The sequence below is a fragment of the Xiphophorus maculatus genome, chromosome 3, assembly GCF_002775205.1.
Source record: "Xiphophorus maculatus strain JP 163 A chromosome 3, X_maculatus-5.0-male, whole genome shotgun sequence".
NCBI lineage: Eukaryota > Metazoa > Chordata > Actinopteri > Cyprinodontiformes > Poeciliidae > Xiphophorus > Xiphophorus maculatus.
This window is the reverse complement of record NC_036445.1, coordinates 14,168,243-14,182,237: the sequence shown is the minus strand read 5'-3', so window position 1 is coordinate 14,182,237 and position 13,995 is coordinate 14,168,243. Positions and strand designations below refer to the sequence as shown.

At 37.8% G+C, this 13,995-nt stretch overlaps 1 protein-coding gene across 2 annotated transcripts in view; it reads left to right on the top strand.

Annotated features, from left to right (window-relative positions):
* The first annotated feature begins 985 nt into the window (after window positions 1-985).
* The window catches only part of aplp1 (amyloid beta precursor like protein 1), a 49,877-nt gene continuing 36,867 nt past the window's right edge, over window positions 986-13,995 (top strand). The window contains exon 1 of one of the 2 annotated variants that reach the window (XM_005798422.2): window positions 986-1,290. In XM_005798422.2, coding sequence (XP_005798479.1) covers window positions 1,225-1,290 — 66 coding nt within the window. In that variant the 5' untranslated portion in view covers window positions 986-1,224. The remainder of the gene's footprint in view (window positions 1,291-13,995) is intronic. The other variant, XM_023330506.1, reaches the window with a different exon arrangement.

The following is a 13,995-nucleotide window of genomic DNA, read 5'->3' as shown; positions in this document are numbered from 1 at the left end:
GCTGCAGATGCCTGATTGTGTTTTTACAGAAATCTCTACAGCTGCCCTTACAGAAAAATTACCTTCTGAGAAATAGCTTGTACCACTTTTTCTGTAATTTGTTTTAAGCAGAAATTCATATACTTTATTGACTGGTAACAAGAAATCTTCTACTACCAGTGAATTGTGGTCAAGTGGTAATATAAGGTCGTATGTCATCGGCATAGATTTGTCTCCAGGTGTTGGTGATCTTGTAGTCCTTCATATTCTGATCATACACAGTCATTCAGTAAATTAGAATATTATTGAAAAGTTCATTCATTTTTAATAACTTAATTCACAAAGTACAGCACAGTTTATAGGTTAATTTACACACAAACTGATGTTTTTAAGCCTTTATTTTGGTTAATTATGAGGATTTTCTACTTTCAAGTAATTAAATTGCATAAAGGCTTAGAATATTGCATTAAATCAACAATGTTTAATACCTGGTCAAATGTTGTTGTTGTTGATTTCAAAAGCCATTAAAATATATTGTTCAGGTCTTTTCTTAAAAAAAGGAGTCAATTTATTGATATACTGATTTTTCAATCACCTTTACCATAAATGCCTAATCTATTTCCGATACATCCAGATTAGGTTTCTTTAAAGCTTGTTTTCTTGCTGCATTTTTAAAGGATGAGTAAAATGTTTATTATGGCTAATATTTTATTATTTCCAATGATTTCTTTTAAATGAAGAACAAGTAAAACAAACTTATGGGAATCATATTAAGCCAGAAAGCTGTGGATTTATTGACATTAACTTTTTCAGCTAGAAATATATATATTTGCCAATGGATGGATGGCAGACAAATGGCGTATAAAGCTTTAATCTCCAACCCACACGACTAAATATTTTTGTTGTGCATTCTCCAGCCTTCTCCACCAGATGTCACTGTTGACCTAGTCACAGAAGGGTCGCCCTAAGTAAAGACTCCAACAAACACCCGCAGAAACAGGGCTTGGTTCTGCCAATCTTCATCCCCATAACAGCTTAGGCTGCCATTGGAGAGCCCGCTGGCGAGAGCGAGCAGGAGGAGGAGGACGCAGGAGATAACGCAGTCAATCCGCTGACGAACGAACGCAGTGTCCGCCGCCTCGGCCGATGTAACCAGACAGCTTATGTTGGAGACATAGACACATAGAAATAGGACATTAGAAACTTCGTTATTTAAATAAAAAAGGCGCAGAGGAAGGCGAGAAAATGGGGCATACCGCAATTCCCGTCCTGGTGGCTGTATTGTCCTATTGCGTGTTGGAAAACGTCGAGGTAAGAGCGACCCAATCTGAGTGAATTATAACAGCGCACTGCAGTTATGTCTGTTTGTTTTGCCGAATGGTGTTATGAGATTGTTTTTTTGTTGTTGTTGTTTTTTTTCCAACTGTTTTATCCACGCATGCAACTGTTTTCTCTTCCCATAAATACTGAAATACTCATAGTCAGCTGGTTTTAATTTGTAAATGCACCCTGGCGCAGATGTCATCAGGAGTAATGACTTGGCGTTAGAAAATAACGAATATGTTTGAGATGGAAATTCTGGTGTTTTACATGAATGCTGATCTCACTGTCAGTCCTTAAGGATGGGATTTACTGTACATTTTGGCTCGCTGCGTCAAGCCTGGGCCTGCATCTGACATCAGAGGCCTCTTTTTTTTTTTCTTTCTTTTTTTTTTTTTTTCTTTTTTGGCTCCGTGAAGAGATGGAGATCAAATCCCATATCATTACATCCCATCTGGCCACATCAGCGGATGAAATCAGCGTTCACGCGTCCGTCTTAGGAGTCGTGCAGCTTTTTCCACATGACGGAGTCATACATATTCAGTTCGTGAAGGAGCGCTGAATCTTTTAGCAATCATGGATGTAAACCAGTGGGATGCATGAGTCGCATCTCTGCATACCGTTTGGGCGTGATGCGGGGATGCAAATGTGAGATTTCGATTCATCTGTCTGCGTCAATAGGTGGATGAGAGAGGAGGAGAGTGACAGATCATTGAGCCACCAGCTGCTCCCAAGCCCACCCTTTCCCATGAGTATTAACAGGAGACTCAGTTTAATAAACTTGACCTTTTTTTCACCTCTCAACTCTGATCTTGTCTGAGGTTGGAGTACTTATGTACAAGTGCATCTCTGCTAATTAGTGTAATCAAAAAGTTCATGTATCTAAGCAAATAAGCTTAAACGTGAATCTCCTTCATTATAGTTTTTTTTATGGGTTAATAACTATCAAACATTTATCTCAGATATATTTGATGACTTACAACTTATAAGACTCAATTAAATTTTTTCAGAAAATTAGATTATTGCACAAGACCAATTACAAGTTATTTTTGTTATTATAACAGAAATACAGAAATGTCAATGCAAGCAAGGGGAAAACTACTGACCTGACAGCGGTCTGGCAGACAGTCTTTGAATCCCTCTTCAAGTGGGTTAAAACCCAAAACATTATAGCTAAAAGAGCTGATTGTTCAAAGTGTACTGTGTCCAGCATATTAAGGAAAGTTTAGTGGAAGAAAATAAGGTAAAAGATGCACAAGGAACATAGATATTCTCAGCCTTGAGAGTATCGTGCAGCTGGAATTAGTTTTCCAAAAGCCACCACAAACACAGATTATCTTGCAAAGAATGGTCAAGAACAGCTAAAACATAATGCTTGGCTCTCAAAGCACTTAGATTTATAATGTATGTAATCATTAATACACCTACTGGCAACTTAGAGTGAACCTGCCATGAATTAACCTGCCACGCATGTGTTTGGACTGTGTGACGAAGCCAGAGTTCTCAAAAAAAAAAAAAAATGGAGAACATATACATTACATGTGGGAGGGGGCTCAGTGGGATGTGAACCTGTGATTTTTTTTCTTTTTTCTTGCTGAAATAGTGTCTACAACTTCACTAATGTGCAGCCCTTGTTGTCTTTTTGGAAAAAAAAGATGGGGATGCTGGATTTATTTTAAGCTACACACATTGGCAAAAGTACCAATACCTGCTTTGATAAACCCATGGTGTCACCGTGCTTCAATGCCAGGCAAACTGCCCTGACCTTGTGTCCATAGAGAGGCTTCTCTTCTGTGGTTGTGATGCTCCATTCAGGCTGCAGTTATGCAAAAACAGCCCTGACGCAATATTGAGCGAATATATTGTGCATTATATCAACATACTATTAGGCTCATGTTTCTTTATCAGAAACCCTTTTAATTATTGATCTTATCTTTTGAACAACAACAACAAAAAAAGAACTTTCAACAACATGCTTAGGATTGCTGTTCCATTCCATGATGTACTTGGAAAGGAAAAGATAGGAGGAGTGCTGGAACGTCAGTGTGAGTAAATGTGGAATGCCAATGAGAACAGGGGTAGGGGGGGACGGAGGGAGTGAGTCATGATCTCCCAGATGGAGCTGCAGTTCAAGTCAGATTTCTAAAGCACCTGCTTGCAATTTCTGCAACCCCCGAGATCTTAAGTCGATTTGTGAGATGTTTATTTATTAGCTCTCGTCTGCAGTGAGCCTGTAATAGTCATAAAGCCTCCTCCTTTCATTCTGGAAAAAGAAAAATCACTTCTCTCTCTAAGAGCCTTAGTGGGATTACTGCTATGCTGAGGAATGGGCTTTAGCTTCATACGAGGAGACCTGCCCGTGAAGGTTTACACTGAAGATTACACAGTGAGAGGGTTGGCTGGTTGGATTACACTGTGGTATTAGTCCCAATAAAATTGTCAGCTTCTTTTAATATACTCAACATTAATTCAATTAAAATAGGCAGATGGAGACATTTGTTTGGATTTTCTTTTCTGAAGTATGTAAATGCACCAACGTATTTGAATATCATCCAATCTGCTTCTCATAGCATGCCCAAAAACCTCGGGACACATTTACTGTATTCTTTTCAATCTTCCTGTGTCATCTTCTGTTAGGTAGACAGATGCATGTGTCATGTCCTATGTCGAAGCGTTCCTGCAGGCTCAGCTAAAACAGGAGAGTCGGCGCTCAGAGCATTTAGCTGATTGATACACAGAGGAGTTCTGCTCCTGACACGAAAGGTCACAGATTCGACCCTCCGTCATGGCTGCATGCGAACTCGTACGGCGCAGAACGACGGCAATGGAAAGTAAAACCGCTTTGAACGTCTGCAGCCTTTAGGCACGTCGTTCAATGGGAATGAGTAATGTGGATCACATATCACACTGTGTGATAGAAAATCTATTCTGATGGTGCATGACCTGATACAGCAATGAGATGTGCAGATAACATTGTTTGCTGCCTTTCTAAATTTTGGGTCTGAAGTAAATAGACTCTCTGGTCTTATTACTTTGTCCATTTGCGTTCAGTGAGTCATTCTATGATTTGAGGTACTTTCCTTTCCTATCAATGTTGATATCTTTTATTTTAGCACCCCTTTTCAGCTGAAATTACATTTTATGCATTAAATGGCATGTTGTAACAATATCATAAAAAACTTTTTTTTTCTTCATAATGTATAATGTATCATAATACTTCATACATTACGTCTGATTTAAAGTTGATTTAGCTTAATTTCATGACTGGAATTTAAAACATTATTGTCATTAAAGTACAATAAGGATTCTTTTGGGAGTATCGGGCTCAAAAGACAACCCCATAATGATCAAGTGGATATTTCTGCAATATTTTGTGAAAAGTAAATAATCCCCCCTCCCTTTGTTGTTACAAAGACAGGATCTGCACAATCTCAGAAGTGTAAACTGATTCTAAGTGTGCGCTAGTTTCTTGTTTCTAGATAGATTTTTTAATGACTTTCTTTCTCACCTTTCTGCAGTTTAAAGTATTTTATATGAGATGCAAGAAAAAGTGGAAGGATGACTAGAGCTATTTTCAACTGCATGTAACACAGACCAACAAACATAAGAACTCTGTTAAGCAGCTGACTGCAGGCTGCATAGCTACATGTGCAGACAGCCCAGCTAATATCAGCTTGTTATGTTTGTGTTGCTTAGAGCGAACTCAAGGAGGTCGTTCTTTCTTACTTCAAATTAAGACTCTCAAGTATAGATCTGTCCAGATTAGAGCACACACACGCCCACCCACGCACACACACACACACACACACGCACACCCACACACACACACACACACACACCTGGTGCTTATAATAACAGCTTACACTTGCTACTCTAGATGCAGTCACATGCTTCCAGCAACTAGTGAGCCTTTAATGAGACAGAATTCATTTCAACGAGAAATATTTTGGGGTTTGGATATCCTTACAGCCGTAATTATTACATCCCCTCTTTGTCCCCGTTCCCATCTGCACGTTGACAGTTTGTTTACATAGAGGAAGTGGAGCACCTGGATAAAATCCACATAGGCACAAACACAAAATGCAAACTTTGCATAGACTAGTTCAAAATAGGAACATGTTTCCTTGGTTGTAGGAATCTGTGCACTCTTTCATCCAGAAGACGGTCATTTACAAATAGATTGCACTAATGGTACACAGTGAAAAAATATCGTTACAGGCCCTCATCCTATGCAGTATATCTTTCCCTTGTTATAAACTGCAAAACCCAATAAAATCTAAACTATGAATACTCTTGGGAAGCAGAGAAAACATGGTAAGAATACCAAAAAGCTTAATTGTCTGTCAAAATATGACCAATTTTGACATAAAAGAAAGAAAAAAATAAGATTTTCTTCATCCAAGGTCTATCTCAAAATAAGTTAACTTAATATTTGTATGCATTAACTAAGTAGTTGCATGAAATTGACTATGATGGCTTTTAGATGTCTGTTAAAATGTGCTTTTTATGTTGCAGGGAGTTAGAAAAGTAAAAATGTAAAACTTATTATTTTCATTTTCTTCAGGTTCTTGCTGTGGCCATAAGACAAACACTATTTAAAATTGATACTTGGTTGCTTATTCAGTATACTTTGTACTGTTTCACATTTTGTTTTTTTTCCACATTTTGTGAAAGGATTGCTAAATTACTGGCAATATATGTAAAAAAAAAAACTGGACTTCAGTCTGAATATTAAATATGTTCTAATGTGAATTCCAAAACAGAGTGAGATGCAAGCTAGTTAATTATTCAACCAGCGAACATTTTGATATTCCTTCATTATATATATATATATAAATTTTACTACCCTTCCAACACCTTGAAAAAAACAACCACAATGCTGATTTAGACCAATACCTGTATGTTAAAAATTACTGATATATACCAATGTTAGTGCCAATATATCATGCAGCTCTAGTTCATCTCTATCCCCAAGAGAAGTTTTGTTTTTTCATTCATTGTGGTTTGTGTCATAAAATTGCATTTAAATATACTTTTAGCTCTGATTCTGCCCTCTTATATTAGCATACAGGATCCACTATGCTGTATCTGGGGAATAGGCTCAGTGAAGTCTGATTCGATCTGTGTTTAGTCAGTCATAATTTTTCACCCAATCTTTGGTTAAAGCTGCTCAACTTCTGTCCCATTAGCATAAAACCAAAACTGGTTAAGCAAAATAACAAAGTAGTTTCTGTGATTAATGAGCAAGAGGAACAAGGGAATTGACAGGAAAGGGAAGAAAAATGCAGGAAAGCACATTTTAGCACAGCTAAAGATTAGATAAAAATAGGAAGACTATGCCGCCCATCCAGACTCTGCCAGCACCTCCTAACTACTGGACGATGGGTTTAAGGCCCTTATGTTGGAATACATCAATGCAGAATCATGCACCTCCCACCTTCCATCTGTCTTTCCGGATAGTGACAAAGAGGGTTTGTTTATCTTTTTAAAAAATGGACGGGAAAGGAGATAAGGACAACCAGATTCCCTCTAACTGCAAGTGTGTTCTCACAGTCGCACACACTTGCACACACACGCAGCCTTACACTCAATTAATTTTTGTGATAATCAGTTTCCACTAATGGATTTCCGCGGGCTCGGTATTCTCCGTTCTATGTGTGTGCCAGTAGGCATAAAATGTACCTTTTTACTGCTTTAAATGTTTTCTCCTTGTTCTCCTTATCTGGCTTCCTCTCTGATTTTTTCTGGTGCAGCACACAAACACACACACACACGCACACCCCCGCAATCTGGATTAGATCTTGCAGAGTCATTATGAAATGAGTGCTCCAGGAAAGAAGAGATGTAGTTGCTGCTTAGCAAACGAGGTTCTTAACAGAGATGACAGACTAATGACTAATATGAGTTGAGGCATGTCTCGGTGCTGATGTGGGAAATTATGTAACAAAGTATTTCAAACCCATGTATTTAAATCATGGCATTGGTTTATTTTGAGTTGGTTAGAAGTATTTCAATGATTAGTGAAAAGATATGGTCAAAAACATCTAGGTCCCATGTGTAATTTAATTAAATTTTATACGCACATCTTAAACGTTTGTGCTACAGTTTGTTCCAAATATCATCACCAAGCTTATAGCTATTCAGTGTATCCATAGAACTGGAATGGGCCATGAATGGCTTATAGAAAAATTACTTTGAATTGTTATTTGTCATATTGGGCAATAAACGCCACCTGGCAGGTGCATATTGTTGGATGAAATAATGCACAGGATTTCCACAAGAAGTTGGGTGCCCACTGACAAAATCTGCAGAGGTACAAAATGAAAAAGGGGTGAAACGAGTAGCACCCATTTATCATGTAGCGTGGAAAGAGAGGTTTTATATTATGCAGGTGTACACTGTTGTGAAGCTCCCAGTTTCTCAGAAACTTATGTAAACTACGCATTTCCTTTCAACTGTGATCCCAAATTGTTTCTACACAAAAGAGTTAAAAGTGATGGAGGCTTCCTCTGTCTGTTTGTAAGCAAAGTTGTTGGCTAGTCAAACGAGGAGTCTTTACGACTTGACTACATCAACAGAAAAGATCAACACCAGGACTACTTTCTTTGTTTTCTTTTTTTTTTTTAAAGTAAGACCCTGAAACATACAAAACACTGTCGAACCTAAAGCACACACCTTCACATCAGGGTCTATTGTAATTTCTTACACTTGCTTCACCAGATAAAATCTCATGCTGACAGCAGCTTCAGATAAATTTGAACTTTTTTCGCAATTGCTTTACCTCCCACTACTTATTTGCTGAATGCTAGATAAAACATGTAGATTTAATGCAAAACCTCATGCATGGAGGACTTTAGCAGTATTTTAAGCCTCGGTTAGACTGTGGGGTTTAATCTGCGTGTAGGGGACGCTGCATGCTTGCAATTCTCCCCCTGCCCACCCGCCACCCCCCGAAGGAGTGGAGAGAGATTAGGAGTCCAGTCCCGTCATTCTGATGACCTCCAGCTTTTAGTCCTCTCTGGTGTCTTGTGGGGCTGAGATATCACGACGGCTCAAGGTCTTCTCACTAGGCATGGCTGCCTCAGTAAGCCTAATGGGCTGTACTACTGTAAAGGCCAGGAGGAAATCAGCTGCTTAGTACTGTTGCAGCCAGTAGGGGGGTTTGAGAGACCCCCTCCTTCATGAGACATCTGCAGCAGGATGATAACACTTGTCCTCTATGTTGAGGATGAGTTCAGGACAGTAAAAGAGATTGAGGGTTGGTACAGATACATGGGAGAAGAAGGAAGGCGGGAGGGGCGGGTGGGGGTTGCTCTTGCCCAGCAGATGATTTGAAAAACTGGAGGGGAGAGTACAATCAATGTGGAACATGTAGAGCATTAGGTATTCTCACAGAGGAACTCAGCCTGCTTCCTGCTCTGTTCAAGCAGCTGGCAAGTGCTTGGGAAATACCCTGTGACACAGTGGAGCACAGAGTCATTTGAAAACATGAGTGCAAAATGCGTTCAACCAAGAGACCGCCACCACTAACGTTCTGGACATTCTCAACATTAGACAAAAGAAATGGAAAAAGTCATTCCAGTTCTGTGGCACAGCTCTGTTTCAAGGACAGAAATGTGTTTTCAAATATTAATCAAAGTTGAACAATGGCTGTGCCTACGTAGACCCATTAATTTAATTAATAATCATAATAATAGTCAAAAAATAAATAAATAAAACAACTTATGTAACGTTCTAATACAGATTAGACAGCTGAGTGCATCCCAGGCAGCATGGCTTTAACATTAAATTAAGAGTACTGGTGGGTTTGATCTTGATATAGAGGCATTATACAGAGATTAAAAACCCAAACGGATGAAACAGCGAAACTTTGATATGATGTTTTCTTATCTGCTGAAGCATAACTCACTGTTTAAAAGTAGCAGCATAAAGAAAAGGACAGCAAACTTTTGACCTGTCAGTTCTTCTATGGTCCATTTATATTCAGAGTTGACAGAGAGCTTGTGTGTCAATTCTCTTACATAGATGTATCTCCATTGCTTTCAGACAACAGAGGTGAAACTGTCCCCACAACGTTCTCTCTTGCAATTGCTGCAAAAAACATTGAAAATGTTTCTATTGAATGATGCATTTAAATGATCCATCAACAACCTTTTATAGTCAACCTCATTAGTTATGATATCAATCATCACAGCTCTACCTGACAGTCAAACATGGTGGCGGTAGTGTGATGGTGTTGACCTGGAAACTTACCATAATTGGCAGAATCATGAATTCTGCTCCCTACCAGAAAATCCAAAAGGAGAATGACTGGCCATCAGTTTCTGACCTGTAGCTCAAGTGCACTTGGATTTTGAAGCATGAAAATGATCCAGATCAATAAGTTTCCCTGTAAAAAAATCTTTGAAGCGACCTAGTCAAAGTCTAGAATATTTAAGTCTGATTAAGATCCTGTGTTGCATATTGATCTATATATAGGCTGTTTATGCTCAATATGTATAGAAGAAATCTCTATCTATACCATTTTGTAGTACTGTATACATCTTTAATGTAACCTGCATAATTTTCAAAACTGTGGTGATAACGTTGAGCGGTTATGTTGCAAGTTATCTGGCGCCCCCCAGGCTTTGCTTTAGACTTTGATGCACAAGCGGCTGGGTTTTCCCAGACGGAATGGTGTCGAGTTTACTATTCCTTTTGAGCTGTCAAGATCTCCCAGTACCCTTCCCATTATGTAAATGTGTCACTAGATTTATGTGCTACTTAGCTGCCTGGCATGACGGAGTAACAAATACTAGTTGGTGCAGAGCTGTACCCTTAAATCAAGTCTAAATATCCCTTTGTAAGAAATGTATTGTTGATTATTCATTGCTTCAATGATATCACAGTGGGGCGTGTAGCTGTGAACATTAATGTAGAATTAAGGTACTCAAATTAGAGTAAATGTGTTTAGTATTTAAGGAAGGTCTGCATTCAACATTTCAAAGGCTAGCAGCATGTAGCCTGCAGCCGTAATTCTATCTATTAATAAATAGTGATTGGTTATATGTTTGTACAGGAAGTAATCATTTTACGTTTAATATGAGTGAAGTGCCCAAATAAAAAATAATGAAAAACCTGTTAAAAGTACTCGCAATTATTATTATAGTTGTGCTGTAAATTATTCATTGTTTTGATGTTCGGGTTTGACTTTTTTATCTGATGGAAAAGATTTGCTTACACTCATAGCAACAGTGTAAGCAATTGTCATATTTCTTAGACTGCACAGAGGAGATAACACTCTGATATTCAGATGCTCATTTTTAAAGCAAGACTGGTTCCAACCCGAGAACAATCACTGTTATGGATAATCGTGATATACAGTAAAGTGACAATATCTCAGAAACAGAAAAACTGTGTCTTTCACTCATGTGGTTGCTGGAGAAAGGCTTCTAAATACTGTGGATCTGAGTCCAGGCATACCCTTCATAAATCTACATGAAATGTATAAAGCTGCTCTTTTTGATCAAAGCAGTAAAAGAAAAATTCACCCAGATGAACGGAGAAATCACAGCGCTGAAACAAAACAGGTTAGTTTTAGTTTATACGTCAACAATACATTAAAAATGCTTGTTTCAGCATGGATTGAGTGCAGAAATAAAATGGCTACACAACACACAAATAGAATGTGGATTTCAGAAGGAGGACATTCTGCTTTAAAAAGATGGCACTCTGCAGAAGTTGCATCAATTATTGAAAGCCCTGCAAAAGCCTTGGCTCTTGCTTGATGATTTGGTGTCAGCACTTGTCACACACCCCTCTCAACACTCAGACATTTGCCCTCTCTTCATCCTACCTTTTTTTTTATTTACCCTGCCCCCTTCCCTGCCAGCTAGGTTCCGCTTCTCAACATTTCTCTAAATTAGACACAAAGGAAAATCCACACGCCCGTCTCCTCTTTGGTTGAACCTCCCCCTCCGTGTTTCTCCTCTCCATGTCTGTCCCAGCCTCCTCTGTTCTACACTGCTACATCCCAAAAGCACTCGTTACCCCCTCCCCTACACAGGCGCTTCTTCTCAGTCCGCCTCAGCGGCTCTCGGTGGCCAGTGACATCTTTTTTTCTCCGCCTCTGTGTATGAAATTGTTCTTGAATAATTCATGACAACTTTTTCCTTGTTTGTTTGTTTTTTTGTTGTTTTTTACCCTTCTCTCCATTTTTTCTTCTTTTCTTTTAATTTCAAAGACCTGACTTTCACAGCATCTCCTTTAAACTATAGGTTCATGTTTAGAACCAGTGAAAAGGACATTTCTCTGCTTTTGTTTTAAATTGTGTGCTTTATAATTTATTAACGTTCTGAAGTCCAGAAATGTACTTGCTTTTTGCAAGGCAGTCAGTCTTAGAGTGATGAGGTTACATATAGATGGCCGTACAAGATGAAAATTGTGATGACCAAATCTCTTGCTTAAATGTGAGCTGATACGCTAAATGGTGCTTTATTCAGCAAGCAGCAATAAGCTAGAAAAAAAAATGTTTTCTGAAAGCAGTACCTTGCTGAATTGAATTCTGCCAGACATTTAAAAGAGCTTTTGCATTTGATATTTGGAATCTAAATCAAAATGCTGTGACACAGTTGTTCATTCATTTGGCTCAGACACAGAAAAAAATGAGTTTATTCTGCTGCTACTATCATGGGCAAAGTCATCCACAGCTTTACCCCATTTTAAACTGACCCCTTAAAGTAAAATTCTTTTTTTTTTTTTTCAAAATGATTTTTCTGTGTCTCTGTGTCTATGAGTTGGAGGGATATTTAAAAAGTTTGTTTTTAGAAGCTTCCCTCAATAAACCTCAGACATCTCCTCTCTTCCCTTGAGACAAAATGTACCCAAAGCATCTGACTGCCTACTTATCTACACAGACGTGGCTACTTTTAAGACTTCAGCCTGTAGTGCAGTATCCTGTGGAGAAAAAAACAGAGAAGTCATCTTTTCTTTTTGTTGCTGAACTTATGAAGTATTCCCTCTCTGGTCCCCCATTTTTTTTAACTTTCTGTTATGTCCTCAACGGTCCTGTGATATTTTGATGGAGAGCTTCCTGCTTACATGACATCAAGTATCATGTAAGCTTAGTATCAAGCTTACGTGATACTAAGAAATGTATACAAGCTTGGGCTTTGGCTTGAAAAAGTAAAGCAGTTAGGGTAAATGGACATTCCCGGCTCTGCTAATTGGTCATTTTAGTCGATTGACTCAAAGATTAAACCATTTTCCTTTCAACCGACCTTTCTATGGAAATGTTTTAGCCAGAGGAAATGAGATAACACTAATGTTTAATCTGTTGCAAACTCTAAATTAAGCATGTTTTAACGCTGTAGTTGAAAAGTGACCTTGGTCAAAAGCCTGAGAATCACAGGAGGATATAAACATATATGTTATGCTATTATAACAGTTGTTTTTGTATTAACCTCTAGTCAAGAAATGTCCTTCATTTTCTCTCTAGTTGGATGTTTAATTAATGTGTTTCTTTTGTCTAATGAAGAATAAATTGATCAGTCAGGGGATAAATTGGTCTAATTAATTCTGATTGAAGTAAATCTGCATTTCACAAGGTTGTTACGTGATTATTTATTGAGACTGATGAGCAGAAAATCTGACATACGCCAATGAGATGCATACTGCATACTGGATGGCATAATCAATGTTTAACTTTTAAAAGTCAACACTTGTTTTTCATCACCTTGAGTTTTAGCAGCTTGATGTCATGTCTCTGGGATGAATGAGTGAGAATGTAAGGCACTTTCACCTCTCACAGAGAAGCAAAGTTTTAAGCCTAGCAAAAATTGTAATTCTGAAAAATGATTTTGATTTGAGAAAATTGTCCTGACATTCCTTCTTTCTATAGAATAAGTTCAAAGATTATTTATTTATTTATGTCTGCCTACTCAGGGTGTACTAATATATCCAGCTCACTAGACAGTAGACCTTAAGAGAACAAGATTTAACAGTATTTTTAGAAAGATTCAGGATGCCCCTCTTTCTGTTTGTTTTCACAAATGCAGTAGAAGTTTTACAGCAGACAAAAATCTTTAATCAGTCAGGAATAATTTAATTTGGACCATTCCATACATTCTGAGGTGTTTTTTTTGTTTGTTTTTTTTTTTGCTTAGCTAAATTTAAATTCTTTCTTCTTTTGTTTTCATAATTGAAATAAATGCTTATGAAGATTTGCAAGCAGGTGCATAATTATCAGCTTTAGTTTCTCCAAATAGCAACACTTGCCGATAATGTATTTCTTTGCATTTTATTAGTTATTACACAAAACGAACATGTTCACAGATGTATGTTTTTCAGCATTGTTCAAAACATACAAACTATTAGAAGTTCTAATAAATTGTTATTGACCTCTTGCGTGACAGTCGGCTTGAGACTTTGGCTCAGGGGATTTTCATATTGCTCCCAGAATAACATAACATTTCATTTGATGGTTTCAGAATAGATAAATAAAATATTTCAGATTGCTTAATATTTAAATTTAAAGATTTAAAGGAACTGGCAAGTTTAGTTTGTAAAAGTAAATAGAATAAACTTTGTTGTTTGATTGCTGTGTAAATATAGTTTTCTGTGGTTGACTGCTTTTAAGCTTAGCATATTGAAATTGCCCTATTGTCCCGTTATTCCACCAAAACTGCTTTGAACAGTTTAGTAGTAGTAGTGATGTTC